Source organism: Malaya genurostris, chromosome 2 (assembly GCF_030247185.1).
Source record: "Malaya genurostris strain Urasoe2022 chromosome 2, Malgen_1.1, whole genome shotgun sequence".
Taxonomy (NCBI): Eukaryota; Metazoa; Arthropoda; class Insecta; order Diptera; family Culicidae; genus Malaya; species Malaya genurostris.
This window is the reverse complement of record NC_080571.1, coordinates 121,869,201-121,887,163: the sequence shown is the minus strand read 5'-3', so window position 1 is coordinate 121,887,163 and position 17,963 is coordinate 121,869,201. Positions and strand designations below refer to the sequence as shown.

General features: G+C 36.3%; 1 protein-coding gene across 2 annotated transcripts; it reads right to left on the bottom strand.

Annotated features, from left to right (window-relative positions):
• On the bottom strand, nucleotides 1-17,592 carry LOC131431108 (uncharacterized). 2 transcript variants are annotated; one of them, XM_058596612.1, is made up of 6 exons: nucleotides 17,120-17,592; nucleotides 1,011-1,212; nucleotides 915-947; nucleotides 802-846; nucleotides 236-265; nucleotides 1-147 (listed from the first exon to the last, which is right to left on the bottom strand). In XM_058596612.1, exons 1-6 carry the CDS (start codon nucleotides 17,129-17,131, stop codon nucleotides 80-82), a joined length of 390 nt encoding a protein of 129 aa, XP_058452595.1. In that variant the 5' UTR covers nucleotides 17,132-17,592; the 3' UTR covers nucleotides 1-79. The 2 variants fall into 2 exon arrangements, with proteins under 2 accessions (XP_058452595.1, XP_058452596.1); XM_058596613.1 differs by having other exon boundaries at nucleotides 17,215-17,592.
• Nucleotides 17,593-17,963: the final 371 nt, after the last annotated feature.

Here is a 17,963-nt window from a genome sequence, read left to right as displayed (position 1 = left end):
TTTCAAAAACAATAAATTTATTTTCAACAGTGGTATAATATCACATTTTGTAAAGTTCTAAGATTTCAAAGTATCATACTCAGTAGTAAGGTTTATATCCATACGCTCCGTATCCATTATAGATTCCCCCGTACTTATTAGGATATCCTTGAATGAAAAAAAATTTTCCATGAGTACAAATAAATAACACATTTTAGAAAAAGATGTTTTGTTCTGAAAAATTGTTCACACTCACCATAACCGATACCTCCATGAGGACCGTAACCTACGTTATAAAACATTGCTATGAGTTAGCTTATGAATAAGAAGAGGGTAACGGAGGTGTTTTGGATACTCTAATATACTTTGGCCCAAAGCTAAAAAAAGTCCTGGCATTACATTCCTTTGGTGAAATTTGACCTTTCTGTTTCAACAGACTTCGCAGTCGATAGCGTACAGAATCATTGCATGGCTAGTGCTACGATCCTACTGACACTATGAATCTTCCAGGTCGTGGATCGAACATACGACAACTGGCTTGTGAGACCAGATGCATTGAACCGTTAACCCGGGCCCGGTGCTTTTATTTTTGGTTGTACTCAAAATGATGTACTTATTCATACCTTATGTTTCAAAAAAAAAAGAATAATCTTTGATATTATAAGACACGAAATGCTTTATTTTGGTTGCATACAGAAATATATGCGTTGAAACAAAATATGTTAAAGTAGCCAAAATTCCCCCGATACTCTATATCATTTAAAAGCATGGCAAGTATTATACTACATATATTAAATTAGACGAAAATAACACTGATCTTACCACCATATCCTCCGTATCCGCCGTATCCCTGGTATCCTCCATACGCTGTAATATAAAATGCGGTTAGTTATGTGTTCCTCAAAGTTAATAATTGTTTTTACATAATAACTTACAAGGGTTGTATCCACCGTATCCTGGATTGTAACCTATTTCATAATGCATAGTTTCATATAATATTAACTTTAAATTTTGTTTCAAATTCTACTTACCACCATATCCGCCATATCCGTTATGTCCTCCGTACCCTCCGTACCCTCCGTATCCTCCATATCCTCCGTATCCTCCATATCCTCCGTGTCCTCCATATCCTCCGTATCCGCCGTAGCCACTATTTCCACTCAAACCGCCTAGTAAACCATAGCCAAGTGCCGAGGAAACGGCTACATATGATGCCAGTATCGCTAATAACACCTACAAAACAAATAACTTTATTGTTGATAGCTTTTCTAGGGATGTTACGGTTATGCGAATTTCGCACGGATTCTCTGAAATTCGGAATACAAAAAATGAGCTTTCTTTGAGCCAACCATGTTATTGTACAACTCAATATGAAACTACAATTTGAACTTATCCAATCGCTCCCACCAAACCAATGAGCTTTCTTTTCAATTGAAATGCAATAACTGATTCCAAAACCGATGTAGTATTGGATTCGGTTAATACATTTCGACGAGAAGTCAGCTAAAAATCAAAATTTGTTGTAGTAGATTGTTGTAGTTAAGGCCAATCGATAGATTCATTGCTAAGATTTCTAACGATCAATTTAGTAGCATCAATTCGCCTGTGATTTGATGTTGTATGTTTTTAGTTTAATTTCGTTTATTTTTTAGTGTAGATAAAACTTGGAAAATGTATGCAAAATTTTCATTACTTTTACCTCAGTTTGTGTCATTTCGAACCATCTTTTGCATTCACACTCTTATCCGAAAACCAAGACGAGGAGAACGGGAATAGCGTGATGGGTAAGTCGATACCTTTCACGTTGCCCATTTGAGTTCGATTCCTAACCCCACACAAAGGGTCAGAAAACTTTTCTAGCTCGAAGAGGTGAATGACCACAATGTTAAAACCTCTATAATCGAAACAAAAAAAAACTAAGACGAAAACATTATTTCCTAACTAATGTAAATGTTTCTTTGTCCATGGCGCTCATTATCCTAGGTACGCCACTATACTGAGCGATATTCTAAGATTTTCTGGAACTTTAAAAACCTTCGGATTCTAATGCGGTAGGAGTTTAAAGTTACAGTTTAAAGTTACAGCTGAAATAGTATTCAAGTGTCGATTTAAGGGGGAGGAGGTAGGGTCTAAATGATGAAAAAAATCATCATTTTTGCGTTTTTTTCCCCACAATTATCGTTTAACATAATAAAATCAAATGTTTTGCATGATAAAAAGCACCATTCGAACAACATTTTTTTTTTGTTTCAATTATAGAGGTTTTAACACATTAAGGTCATTCGCCTCTTCGGACCAGAAAATCTTTCCGGCCCTATGTGCGGGGTTGGGAATCGAACCCAGGTGGGCTGCGTGATAGGCATCGACTATCCCATCAAGCTATACCCGTCCCCACAACATTTTGTATTTATTTCGTGAAAAAATATTGAGAAATAAGTCGGTGAAGAGGTATTATTAAAGACGCTTCTTAAAAATCATGATTTGCGGTGTCCACTGTATCTCAGCGCAGACTAATCAGAAGTGAACAAATCAAATCTGCATAGATAGAGTAGAAGTTTTTCTAAACCCAAACGTTTCTGTTTGATTTTTTTAATTTTTTTTTTAAATTTTTGGTGGTTCAAAGTGAAAACTATGATTTTTCACGAAAAAATCCACCATTTTGTAGCTGTAAAACCTCCCCAAAATAACAAACAACGAAAAGGAAAACGTTGGGGTCTGGTTTTTTATATGTAGAAAGTGTGTGCAAAATTTGAAAAAAATGGTTCAGTAGTTTTTAAATGACGATGGACATGGACTTTCAAAACCTGCTTTCGAGAAAAACGCGTTTGAAGCTTTTTGTCTATAAAATCAATGGAAGCAATTAATTACTCCAGGGAGCCCGTAGGGTCTAACATTTTCAAAAAATGTTCTTTTATAATTTATTATAATGAAACATTTCAAGAATGTTTTGTCAAGTTTTGAAGTCTATGCGCCGAGCTCTTACTTCTTCGTAGAATGAGATAGCCATAGATAAAAGTCCATAACTTCCAGAGTTTCATTCCAATAGGCTTGAAAATTTCACAGAAAATTCTTGAAATGTTTTACTATAAGAAAATTTAAAGAAAATAATAAATGATTTTTCAAAAGTGTTAGACCCTACCCGCCCCTTAAGAGACTCTCTTAACATGATTTGTATTTGTTCTATGGTGTATTTTTTCAAATTCTAGTCCATCTTTTTCTAAAGTTTTTCCAAGTCCCGAAGACTTTTCATTTTTCATGGTAATACCAGAATTTGACGTTAGATGCATTTCTGAAACATCTGCTACCAAAAAAATCGACCTCCGCTTTGGAGCTCGGTGGTCACCCATTTCGCATACAGCTCCGTTGACATACACATGTTGTTATCTAGCTTTGAAATTTGTTTTTGTCAAACATTTTTGTCAAACATTCTATAAGATGTCAAACTGAGTTCCTTCGCGCCAATATAAGCAATCAACTAACATGACCTACAAATAAAAACTGTCAGTTCGTACTCGCATCTCATCCGACACAGTCGACAATTGCTTACGGTCGAGACGATAGAAACAAAGACAATACAGTGTAGTGAAAAAAAGAGTGTACGAAATGGGCAAATACGATTTAACAAAGCCTGAAACTTGGCCTACAAGGCCAAATTCAATTTGTATTGATTTCAAGCGCTGTAAAGTTAGACCAGCAGCAACCGAAATTGAAATCTTGCTTAAGGAACGAATGCATCTAAACGTTAATGATGTAAGTAAAATTCAATTCAACAAGGCGTCTAACTGTGTGTACATTATGTTCAAACGTGAAAGAGATGCAATTGCATTTTATTCGGCTAATAACGGGGTGCACAGTGTTGATCATGACAATGTTAAATATAAAATCCCTGTGTACTTGGTGGATAATGCCATAGAAGTACACGTGCATGACCTTCCCCCGCAGACCAGCGATAGGTTCGTTCGGGAAAGTATTTCGCAGTACGGTGAAGTTCTTTCCATCGAAAGGGAAGTATAGCGGAATTTTTTTCCGGGTATCCGGAATGGCGTGCGAGTGGTACCCCAAGTAGCAAATGTAACTTATTGAAATTTCAAGATGTTTTTCAATCGATTTAGAAATGTTATTTATGTTGGATATGTTTAGAAATATATTAAAATTGGTTGTGCAACTTATCACTGTTAAGTTTCACAATACTACCGAAAAAATCACTGTAGAACAACTTTAAGTACATCTAAAACACTTGTGCAGTAAATCACCAACTTGTTAATGTTTCACTAGAAGCTCTAAAACGAGAGTAACTATAACAATTTTGCAACTTATCAAAAACTTTTCAAACGGCTGTCATAATTGTACCGGGCACAATATACGTCGAAATTGCTATAAATCTCTTGTGGAAGAAAAATTAGTTAAATGATTGATGCTCTCCGCAAGGCAAAAATTGGTAAGCCGAATTGATAACCTTGCTGTAAAAAATATATTTCTGCAGAGACCGCATTGTTTTGACTGCCTCATGAATTTTTAGATCAGTGTGCGAAGTTTTCTTCAGTTTTAGAAAAACATTGATATACAATTCAAAACTTGCACAAAAGTTGTGCAAGATGTTTGAATTGAACGCAAAACTTGCATACATGAGATTATTATCATAAAAGTTGCAGGAATACAGCATAACGCTGTATAGGTAATGAAAACAAAAATCAATCAGATAATTTGTATTTGTATTTCATCTCGCGAAAAAAAAGCAGACCTGACATCACTTTCCAAAGATATTAAACGAAAAGTTAATTTCATCATAGTTACTCCCATAGTTATATATTACCGCTTGTGCAACTTGTTTTTGCAACTCCAGCACACGTACTTGCCAAAATAATACTTACAGTGCGTATCACAAAAGTCGGGACCTCTAAGATAAATGACTAACTGTATTGTTGTTTAATTCAACTAGAAGATTAAAACTGATAAAAAACAAAACGTAGAGAATTTCTTTCCGAAATATTAACATGTTAATGTTTCCTGTTATTTAGATAATATATGTCATTACGTTGGGTGAACCATTTTCTATTCAACTCACTGTTACAATCGATGCCATATTGGAAAATATTTCAGAAAAATCATTTCGAGATTTTCCAGGTTTCATTACACATTAGTTTGATTAAAATCATCTGAGAATTTCAAAGAATGTTTGAATACACGTATTTTAAACACCATTCCGATGATTCTCATCAAAAATAATAGACTGTTATTTTCACAGAAATTTGTGTACAATCATCAAAATAAGTTAATTTAAAGGCGCTTGAAAATTTCGGGTGTACGAATACATGTTTCACCATAAAAATGCAGTTCGTTGTCGATTTTTCATTCACAAAAACACAAAAGATTAATTCTACAATATGTAGCATTATCATTTTTTATGAGCAGATTATTTTACAAGATCCATGTTTGTGTTGAGAGCAGTTATATTGAAAATGAAATGTAAAACTTATTTATTAGAAATTATGTTTGTTATGTTTTCATAAACGTCATTATATTTCTTGTTTACATTACGTAGTAGATTACACGAGTTTCACAATTGTTTTTTTGCTGATTTTATTACTGCCTTTTTGATGGGATCGACGCATGAGTTTTTGTATCAGTTGCACAATCGTTGTGAATAAATGTTCGTAATAACGGATGAACTTGAAAGTATGTTGCACAACACAGAAAAATTGCGCTTTTTCCATAACACAACAGCTACTAGAATAGTGATATAAACTAACTTGATAAATTGCACAATCCGTAGAAATATACAGGACAGCAATTTAACATGCTACTTGGGACGTATGCAACTACGTAAAGCAATTCCATCTTACATCATTTGTGATCAAGACGGGATACATCCGTGTAAAACGCACGTGTGTACGTATGAAAATCAACTGGTTACATGTCAGTTTTGTGAACAACCTGAACACTACGCCTTGCACTGAAACTGCGAAAAGGACATTTTCAAACAAAAACAAGGGCAACCGCCCAACAACGGAAACTAGTGAGCGCAGTACTCTTGTTGTACCATCAAACCAACCAGCACCTGCAATTAATGCACAACAAGGCGCGTCTACAGCAACTAACAACCAACCCATGAATGCGAGTTACAAGGAAAACGAAGAAAAAACGGAGACCAACAACGATACCACCGATGCGGCAATGGAGGACAAGACGAGCCACGGATAAAGTGCCCCTCAATCATCGCAAGATAAAAATGGAAGCTCCTCTCCCCCTAGAAAAAGGGTGACAACGAGATCCAACGGTAAAAAATTATTTTATCTAATAAAAACATGGCTCATTCGGCCACGTAAAGCTTGGCCTGAAAAAACAATTTTTATAAAAAAATAAAAATAAAAATAAAAACTGTTTTAGCCAACTTAGGAAATTCATAACGGTTTTTGGTATCATCATTTGCGATTTTTAAAACTCATCACCCTGTAATGCCAGAACCGAAAGTCTGACTAGAATAAAATTGAGCAATTTTGTATGAGACTATAGCTCGTTTTATTTGAAATTGAGTTTTTGTAAATCGTCTTTGCAGTCTCTGAGAAAACAACTTGTGGTCCATTTTGGAGTTTTTCGCCACAGTTTCCGGTACTTCCGGTAGTCGGATAAAATTTAACAGTTACCTAAGGGATTGTAAGAGCCTTCATTTGATTGTAAGAGTTCCAATTTAATGTTTTTGATCACTATTTCCGGTACTTCCGGCACCGCACACAAACTAGAGAAATTTATTAGCAAATGGAATTCACTAATCATGACATGGTCCTATGAAACAATATTCAAGAAATTGATATTTACTAGTTGGTGGAAATCGGTTCAATTATCTTTGATGATAGCTAGTGACATTATTTGCATTTATTGGTTCATATCACTCTGTAATTCTGGAACCGGAAGTCGTATCCGGATAGAATTCGGGAACTTTGTATAAGACCATGGGACATTTCATTTGAATCTAAGTTTATGAAAATTGGTTTAGCCATCTTTTAAAAAATTAAATGACATTATTTGTCACACACACAGACATTTGCTGATCTCGACGAACTGATTCGAAAGCTATATAACGTAGATGGCCTCGCCCATGTAGGTCACTGTAGGAAGGAAAGGAATGTTATACCGTTTTCGTTTATTGATCAGAGCAGCCCGAAAGCTGACCCAGAGTCGCCAAAAAACGTTTGATATGTTTGTTTTAGCAACCTGAGGTCGCTCTAGATCGGACTCCAATCGCGTAGTTTCGCTCTGAAAATTTTCTCGGGTCGCACCACGCATCCAGCCGAGTTTGTTTATTTTTTCTTTTTTTCATGAGTTGTTGTTTAGGGCGCGTACCACGTGTTCGTTTTACTCGGAGTCAGAGTAGCCCGCGTCTAGGTTCAAAAACGAAAACGGTATTAGTTGTTCAACACTTGTTGCTACTAGTGACCGAGGAATTCTCTGCACCACTACAAGTGTCGGAAATGGTCAGGATTTGTTTTGGTGGATAATACGATCTAACTATTTAAAAAAAAACCACACGCGATGTTCCTAAGCTAAACTCTGATGTGTAATAGAGATAGTCGGGTTTCGGGTTCAAATACCCTGAACCCGAACCCGAAAAGTATTGGTCCGGCACGGGTTCAGATAAAAATATATCAGTCGGGTTCGGGTCGGATACGGGTGACTATTTTTTTCATTTTTATGGAATACGGGTCGGGTTCTGGTTTAAGAAATTGCTTACCCGACCGTCTCTAATGTGTAATCAACCTCGAAACTAATATATATATAATAGAAAAACATATAAAAAATTTTACCAAATACCGATTCCCAATGACACCTAACTCCTATTTCCTATTTATTTATGTAATGTTTCCATTCGAGAAGGCGTTTAGGTAAAGTTTAAATTTTCAGGATGGTTGTCAATTGATTTGAAACCAACCGAATCCCCAATCGTAGCTTAAAACCCAATTATTTTATGACAATAATCTCTAATCTACAAAAAATGGAAATGACATTTTATTCGTAAGTGGCGTCTGATTTGTAGTTATTTAGGGGTTTTCTTACTGCTTTGGTACCGGTTTTGTGCTAAGTACACATAATTATTTTCTATTTCTAGGTTTCGCCTTCGGCTCATCAGTGCGTCAGTAGTTTATGTTAGGGTTGTAGTCTGATTTGTAATGTTTAAACTACATCGATAAATTTCCAAACAAATGTAGTTTTTCTTCCTCAATCTCTAGGCAGCTGATTACCGAGAGAGAAATATTAAGTTATTTTAATTGACCGACAATTAGCTCTAAACTGAAGTGTAATGATAATGGAAAAGATGAAGATTTTTAGCTTATGTTTGTGTTTTTTTGATTATTTCTATTTATTTTCTAATGAACCGATTCGTACGGACTACTATCACTCTGGTTGAGTGATCCTCAGTTTGTCTCATAGTGATACTTATTCTCTGTAACTACTCACGTCCTAACAGTTCCAAGGCAAATCTTGAACTTGTTCCTGATCTCCTAGATCACCAGTACACAGTAAACACCCAGACAGTTCAACTATTTCTATTGAAAATGTCGAAGACGGACTAGGTCATTTGAAGGAACCGAGACCTATTCAGACTGTATAATTTGAATTTCTCCCGGACAGATCCCTTATTGATCAAACAAACACCAAACAAAACACTAAAGCAGCTTGCTTAGCAAGAAGATATGTGTACTCGATAAAAATTGAGCACCACGTATATTGTTAAATTACGAGAAATAACACGAAAGAAAAAAATACATTTTACAGTTGTTGCTGCTTTTTACGACATGGAATCAGGAAACCCAGTAGGTCTACTCTTGGCTACATATTTTTTGCCGTCGAATTCCACACGGCCTCTATACTGGTCCTGTTCGGAGAAAGATATTGGGTGATATCAATCTCCCAGCCCCTCAAAAATCTCAAAGAATAGCACATTTATTGGACAAAGACAACGATATAAAACATTTGGGGAAAGATTACCTATATTGATAAAACTCGAAATGTGAACTCATAACTCGCTTTTCATATTGTTCAGATTTAAGGTAAATTTAGGTGTTCAGCCGCAAATGGTGACTTTTCTAGACTGACGAGCCGAAGGCGAAACGCAAAGAAAGTTGAAACAAAATATGTGCTTTTTTGCACAAAACAAAAAAAACCCTAAATGTTCAAACTCTGCGGCGACCAGTAGCCAGTCGTCATTCGTTTACGCCCGAGACGTCAGATAGGATATGGCACCTAGTGTTATATCCTTAAAGGGTCACATAAGTAGTGTGGACTTTGCGTCTGCTTAGCGGTTCAAGTTGGACTGCTAGGCGGAGATGGCAGTTCTACTTGAACTGCTTTAAGCACTGACGAGCCGAAGGCGAAACGCAAAGAAAGTTGAAACTGTTTGTTGCCAATCGCTTGAGTGACATTAGACAAAAGCAGAAGGCGAAAGATCTTGAGCACTAAAAGATCTGGTATATAAAAGTAGAAAAAAAAGGGAATCGAGCTCTAGGAGAACAAAACTGTACTATCGCAAAAGAAGTTGTATATTAAAGGAGTCGGAGCAGACTTTTCTTGCACATTTCTTTTCGCCAGATGTCACACGACCTCTAGGGATTCCGGAGAGAGAATTTATATTATCAATATATGTTCTATTGAAACTATTAAATTGCGATAATAAAGTTTTGTGCTCTCAAAAATCACGATTATTCGTGTTGTTGAAATGATGTCCGATTTTCAGACTTACGACTACTATGCTAATTCTAGATAGAACAAACCAGTTGTAGGTATTTACCAGTATGATAAATCAAATTTTTCCAAAAGCCTTTGTCGCACTTGTATGCTACACTGAATGTATACATCATACAGAAACTGTTGCTCGATTGTTCCAAAACTTTTTGACAAGATGTCATTCACTACCCTGAGGTTTAACACAACACGTCATACTACATTTTGTTTTGTGATTTTGGCAAGCAATAAATAAGCGAATATTGAAATTTTTATTAAAAATATATTTGAAAAAGTTCTTAATCCGCTCATCAGTGAGATGACACTTTTTTCAACAATCCGCAAATATTTTTGCATTGATATTCGTCGGTATTGTTAGTTTTCAAATTTTTATGTTTTTGTCACCGTTGTGTGTTGGCTATTTACGATACTTCCGGAACCGGTATTCAGGGACCAGCATAACTCAAAACGGTTCGTTAAGCCACGAACTAACATGACTAACAAATTGAAATAGTTTTTTAGCCACGCTTGGAAGAATTTTTACGATTTTTGGTATCATCTTCTATGACGGTTTGATCTAGGTAACAGATCGGCTGAAAAGTTCGTATCGTTTCTATGAGAGGGCGCCACTAGATTTAAATCCATACCATTTTCAGTTAGTACCAACCTTCAAAAGATACGTGTATAAATTTGACAGCTGTCTGATTATTAGTTTGTGAGATATTGCATTTTGAGTGAAGCTACTTTTGTTATTGTGAAAAAAAAAGAAAAAGGAATTTCGTGTGTTGATGAAACTCTACTTTTTGATGAAAAAAAGTGCCGCCGATACCAAAAAATGCTTGATGAGTGTTATCCAGACTCTGCATCGAGCGCAGCAACAATTCGTAAGTGGTTTGCAAAATTTCGTACTGGTCATATGAGCACCGAAGACGATGAACGCAGTAGACGTCCAAAAGAGGCTGTTACCGACGACACGACCAGGCACTCCGAAGAAAAATCACCATTAAAGCTGTTCGTTAACGATTCACCGCCAGTTACCACAAATCTAGCGACCCCTTGTAAATGATAAAAATAATCTTCTCGAGCAACACTGTTTAAGTTGCTATGGACTAGTTACCAAGGGACCCCAAAACAAATAAACATGTTTTGAAAGCGGTGGAATAGTTCTATTAGTGTTAAAATTTATCTAAATTAAGCAGAAATGCATTTAAATGAACTCGATTTTCGGAATTTAATCGAAACTATGGATGAAACCAACGAACGTTGACAATGATCTGCTTCCAGCGATTCATCCGTACACTTCAACTGCTAGCTTTTCTGGGCAGTAGGATTCGGTGTAATATGCCGGTGTCAAAATTGTTTTATGTCGATTGATTGCGCAGCAGTGGAAACAGTATTTCTCCTTGTTGGCCACTATCCGAGGATTACTAGTGGAATTCCACAAAGAAATCATTTTACCAAACGTTATGCAGGTACCGTAGAGCACTAGCCTCGCTCAACTCGTTGTCGGTCATTTCCATGTCTTCCTCGTTGGTTTGCGCTGAGCTGTTATCACACAACGGTTTCAAGTCAGCAGTGAGTTATGCATCCCAATGTCCCTAAGACCTGAATCTTGAACTTGCCTTTATAAAATACATAACTCATACTCTTCAATTTTTACATTACGCTCGAGGCAGGTAAATCCATTCAAATGTTCCGTAATATAATAACCGATCTGAAATTTATTTTGTTTACATTCATCTTGCCTTCGATATGCAGTAACCAAGGTTATGGTGACTGTTATTCAAAATCAATACAAAAAATCAACTTGTGCTGCCAGTTTAAAAAAATTCACTAGCGTTTTCGATTTGACATTTCCAGTTACTGAGGGGTAGTTAAATTTACGATACAGTTTTGATAGACGAGTGGCAGGTCGTGTCGTCGCTGTTACCGATGAAAACGTGAAAAAAATCCACAAAATGATTTTCAATAACCGTAAAGTGAAGTTTCGAGATAGCTGACACCCTGAAGATATCAAAGGAACGTGTTGGGCAAATTATTCACGAATATTTGGATATGAGAAAGATTTGTGCAAAATGGGTGCCGCGTGAGCTCACAATCGATCAAAAACAACAACGAATTGATGATTCTGAGCAGTGTTTGGAGCTGTTATATCGAAATAAAACCGATTTTTTTGTTCGATATATAATAATGGACGAAACATGGCTCCATCACTTCACTCCGGAGTCCAATCGACAGTCAGCTGAGTGGACTGCACGCGATGAACCGAACCCAAAGCGTGGAAAGACTCAACAATCGGCCGGTAAGGTTATGGCGTCTGTATTTTGGGATTCGCATGGTATAATTTTCATCGACTACCTTGAAAAGGGAAAAACCATCAACAGTGACTATTATATAGCGTTATTAGAGCGTTTGAACGACGTAATTTAAAAAAAACTGCCTCATTTGAAGAAGAAAAAAGTTTTGTTTCATCAAGACAATGCACCGTGTCACAAGTCGATGAAAACCATGCTGAAATTGAACGAATTGGGCTTCGAATTGCTCCCTCATTCACCGTATTCTCCAGATTTGGCCCCCAGTGACTTTTTCCTGTTCTCAGACCTCAAGAGAATGCTCGCTGGTAATAAATTTAGAAGCAATGAAGAGGTAATCGCTGTCTATTAAACGATACGAACTTTTCAGCCGAACTGTTAATTCCTCAATCTGACGTCGATAAAATATAATTATAAAAATCAGAAATTTTGTATGGGACCATGAGTCTTTAAATTTGAATTTTTGTTTATGTAATTCGGTTCTGCCTTTTTTGAGAAAACGATTGAGCTCCTCTAATCTCAATATTTTCGGATCCGGAATACGAGAATCAGTGTTGCCGAAGTCGGTAAGAATTGAACGGTGATCTAAGGGATTGTAAGCCATTTCACTTTTTTTTTTTTTTTTTCAAATAAAATTTTTATTAGGCTCATTTGCTTTAGCTTAACGTGGCCGATTGTCTTGTTGTTAGGGGGAGAGAAAGGGATGCCGTATTACGGGGCGGCATACTCCCCAGTTAGTAAGGGGACATAGGGAGGGTGGGACCTACACAGTATTGAATTGAAATTTGAATACATCATTGGTTTGTGGCATACATCTTTTAGACACATTTTGCGTTCGATGAATCTTCATGTTTTTCAGCTTGTAGCAATGAAGAGATTATTCTGGATTGGGATGCTTCGTTGGTGTGTTCTGACGTTGATGTGACGTTTTTGGGTAGCTTCCAGCAACTCAGTCAGTTCAAGGCAGGTGCATGCTCCGAAGCATCGTTTACACAGGCCATACTTCCAGCAACGTAAAGAAGAGTGCGGTAGAGCTGTAGACGAGAAAGAGATAGGGAGAGCACTAAATTTGAGCATTGATAGTTTTCAAGAAGTTATAGATGAGAGTCATATAAGGAAGATTTCGAGTTGCCAAGACGTCGCGGACTGGTACGAAGGGTGGTATACCTCGGGCCCGAAGGGAACCTATGAGTTGGGACCTGGCATCACAATACTCGACACATGTCCAAACAACATGTTCGATGTCATGATAACCCTCTGCCATTTCACTTGATTCGAAATTTTTGAAAATCAGTGCGGCCATCTTTAAGAAATCGTAGTACGCACCAAATCAAATTTTTAGTTACCTAGACCGAAAGCCGAACGCCGATATAACTGAACTGGACTTTTTACACTTATTGCCCTGTGTCTGTGAAAGTCGGATCTGATAAAAAAAGAAGATTTTATATCTCAAGATGGTTAAGTAAAAAAAAATAAGTGCTTTAGTTGCTTATAAACAATTGCATACAACTGTACTAAAAATTGTGTTTCTTTTTACTCACAAATATCGTTTTATCATGCAGCGCTCAAAACTTCTACTACTGAAATTAGGAGAAATCGCTTACACATAAATATCGGTATCTCCGTTAAAAATTTGACGGAACTTAGCAATCTATGGCTTGTTGGATAGCTATTACCGTATGGAATCTCAGTCTGGAGTCTCAAAACATATTTTGTATACAAGGTCAATTGTGATAGTATTTAGTTTATATATGCTTCTAATATACCAGTACCTTAAACACATTAATATACAAGTGTAACTCGTAATATCCTCTCTCTTGTCGAGGCTAAGAATAATCTTCACCTATAGGTTCGAGACTAACATTCGCCCGATTCTCCCAATCCCTAGTCTGTCCACCATCTCTGTCGAAAATAACAAGATCTTTTTGCTGTCACTAATTTTTTCGTTCCCTTTTCCTCCGTTTCTCCACCATCTCGATGTCAACTAATTAGATCTTTGTCGTATTCAGTCATTCGTTCCCATACTCCCTTTTTTCACTCCGTTTTCCACAAAATTACTTCTCCATGTTTCTTTCAATCTCTTAGGTAACATCACCATCATCGTCCACGGAAAACTGCTCCAATCGATGACCAACATGCGGACCACCCGACGGGTATCCGTGGCCTGGGGGTGTTTCTCGCGGACCCACGTAGAATCGTCATCTGGAAGACACTCGTATTACATTCAATCCATCGACCATTGCCGATCGCCAACTGCAACTGCAACTGAATCTGCCAGAATCGACCATTGCGACCGGAATACGTCACTACCCTAATGATAATACCCTAGTTTTAAGTTAGTCGTTAATCAAGATAAGAAAATACTCTTGGCATCTTAGAGCATTAGCAGTGTGCCTTTAAATATATTATTAATGAATAAAAAAAAAAAAAAAAAAAAAATTGTGATAGTATTGTCAAAAAATTTTGACTTGAAACTTCGTATAACTCGAAAAATAATCGTCCGATTAAAAAAACATTCAATAGCGTTTGATCAAAATCGGTCCAGTCATATCTACAGGGTGGCAAGTGACCGGGAAAATCGGGAAAACCGGGAAAAAGTCGGGAATTGGGTTTTACCGGGAAAAAATCAGGAATTTTGTGCAAATCCGGGAAAAAATTTACTAGTCCTAATCTTAGTAACGATTTTCAGCATCATGATTTTCCTGATACAATACATGAAAAGAAGGAGGCAATTTAGTGTTTGAACTAGAAGTTTAGTACAACTTTGAAACATCAGGTTCAATGGTGCACAATCCATTGAAAATGGGGCCAACACCAAATACAAATAATATTTGTATTTGCCAACACTTCATGTCTCAACGGTTTTTGTATGGGTTTAACAGCAATTTTAAATCAATAATTGTGACAATAGTAATCTTGTGATAATAGTAATCTTAGTATTGATTTTAACGACAGCTTCCTTTGTGAATCCTATTCACAAAATCGACAAAGCTGTCGACTTTTATTTTATCCACCGTTTGCAAGGAGTATTTGATTTCCTTCTTTGGCAGCTAAAATTGGATTTTCAGAGTTCGTAAGAGCCTGTTCAGTGAATCTCTGTTTAATGTTTTTCGAAGATATTGATGTCGAAGGAGCAGTCGAAGATTATCGATGATAGGAGAATCAAATTTAGATAATCTTAGTCACTAGATGCATAGATTGTTGTTGTTTTCCAAAGTGACAAGAACACATTTTAAGAATTTTAGAAGAATTTTGTTCCCAACTCTGAAAGAATATCGTATATGTTGTTAGCAGTGGCGTCTTGTCCTCATGTGCACCTCGTGCACTGCACAACTGGTCAAATAGGCTCTGTGAGAACTTGTATGCACACATTCAGGAGAGGCTTCGGTGGCTTATGCTTATGGAAGTTGAAAACAAATTGCTGTCTCAGTTACAACGTCGAAACGGTTCTGATATCATACCATATAAGCAGTGCACAACCCGTAAATTTTGTCACGAGACGCGACTGGTTGTTAGAAGGAATCGGGTTTGCGGGAGGAGTGTTGTTCTTTAGTTCATTCATTTTTAATTTTTAACCTTATACTTGTTTCCAGACTATACCAGGCTAAAATAGTATTGGAATACACTAGAGATGACACTAGTTCTCCTCGAAGATTGAGTGAACTGGAGTTCTTTATTTAAGAATGATAGCTATCTATTCTGCTCAATACTTCTTCGAATATGTATACAAATAAGTTGCGTCTTTCGGAACGTTTGCTGATTTGAGGAATCTGGTAGAAGTTCGCGAACTTTGAAAATGTTAACAAAAGAGAATGATTATTGGTAGAACACATGCAAAAAGCACTCACTATTAATTAAATCTGTTTAGTACAAAATATAATTTGTAGCTCTCATATTACTATCGAAGAAACATACAAGGTTTCAGAAAAACGAAAGAACGGTCCAGTGGAACTAATTCTTTCGGTACAACTATTAAGTTTTCAAGAATTCTTTGAAATGGACGGTTCTGTCCATTTCTAGTATATACCCCTAACTTGCATAAGTTTAAGATTTTCCAGATAGCCTTAAAAAAGCTGACTCAGTGGTAGTCTTGAGAAAGATTGAATAATTCGAAAAATAATAATTTTAATTTTAATTGTAAGACTAAATTTAATTCATCATTAGGCTTTAAAATAACTGATGATATTTCTGGAAAACTACAGAATACCACCATTAATCGAATATGATGTGAAAGCTGCGCTTAAGAGCATTGTTGAAAAAAGCAAGAAGTTTAAATAAAATGTGTTGATTTTTCAAGAAAATTGCAAGAATTTTGATGCTTCATTCCTTAGTGAAATCCAAGACTGATCACTTTCATCACCGTTGGCCAGATATGTTTCTTGTTTCAATCCTATTGTTACATCAAAGTTACTTGCGAAGTAAAAGACGAAATAAAGATGAAATACATTGTACTGGATGGTGCTGTTAGTTCAGAATATGAACATTTGAACAAACTGTGGATGAGATTTTTAATCGTAGTTCCAAGCAGATACCCGAAAAATACTTATTACTCAACTCTCGATGTTTTTTGGATATGGGATTTCAACTTAAAGCTTGAATGAGAGAAATATTTGAAAAAACTGAACATAGGCTATTTGAGCCTGTTAAAAAAACCGGGAATTTTTAGTCTCGCGCACCGAGAAAACCGGGAAAAAAACGGGAAATTGAAATCGCTAATTCACTTGCCACCCTGTATCCAAGACCTCGACCTCTTTGTTAACAACACACATACACACACATTTGCTCATTTCATCGAACTGAACCGATCGGTATATGACACTCGGGTATCCGGAGAATTTTTCTAAAGTTTGACCGAATTTAGGTATAGAATTAATTACAATCAAATATCCATTGTTACTATTATTTTGACACATTTTGCATTGAATCTTTTACACTACCGTGATACGGAATCTCGAGGTTAGCTACTGGCAGATTTATTTAATCTGAATAAATAAATGCACTCAACAATGAACAATTAGATAATATATCCATTCTTATATTCTCGATATTATTAACTTCATGAACACAATCGGTTCTTCTTAATTGCAAAAAAAAGTTGTTGTAACACTTACTAAATAACGCATGACAATTTATTTTTTCAAGCACTTTAATTTTTCGATTGATTGTTGCCCGTTGACATTCAATTTCTCACTGGAACTTTACGCACCTAGAAGCATTCCTCTTATATAATCTCCGTTTATGCGTTCCTTTATACTATTTGCTACTCTTTGGATAGAGAGGAAACTTTGTGATTCATAATAGTCATTGGTAAGTTAGCACAAACCGGCGACACAGTGAGTGATCAAAACTTTGTTTTTTGAGTCAAAAGAGTTCGGTTTAGTTTGAATGTCCGTCGTAGGTTGAAACACGTGGGCGGATGAAGTAGACAATGTGCTACGCTGAGTTCTGGTAATTTGTTCACTTGTTCAACTGTTACTTTTGTCTCACTTAAACGCTTGGGAATTTTGACTGCAGGTCAATCGCCTCTAAGGTCATCAGGTGGTTAGTTTTTGCTTCCTTCCATTTGTTTACCGGACGTACATTCAACTGCATCTTCTGCGAATTCGCTGTCTCGTTTTATTGAGACAAGCTTGCTATATATTCTCTGGTTTGTGTGCTGATAGGTAGATTATTTATTACAAAGAAAATGATAACCTTGTGCCGAATAACCATTTCTTGACGGCTTGGAATAATATTTCTCTGTTGATATTCGTACCATTAGCAGTTAACTGTTAGGTATCCTTGAAGGATTTCCATATATAGAAAGTAATCAAAATAATAGCTTCTAGACAGTCATTAGTACAGTAGATCTAAATGTGTTTTTACGTTTTTCTAAAGTACACTATACTTTTCGTGCAAAACTGAAAACATTATGATATAGTTAATTTATTTTTATTAAATAAAGTAATTCAAAAT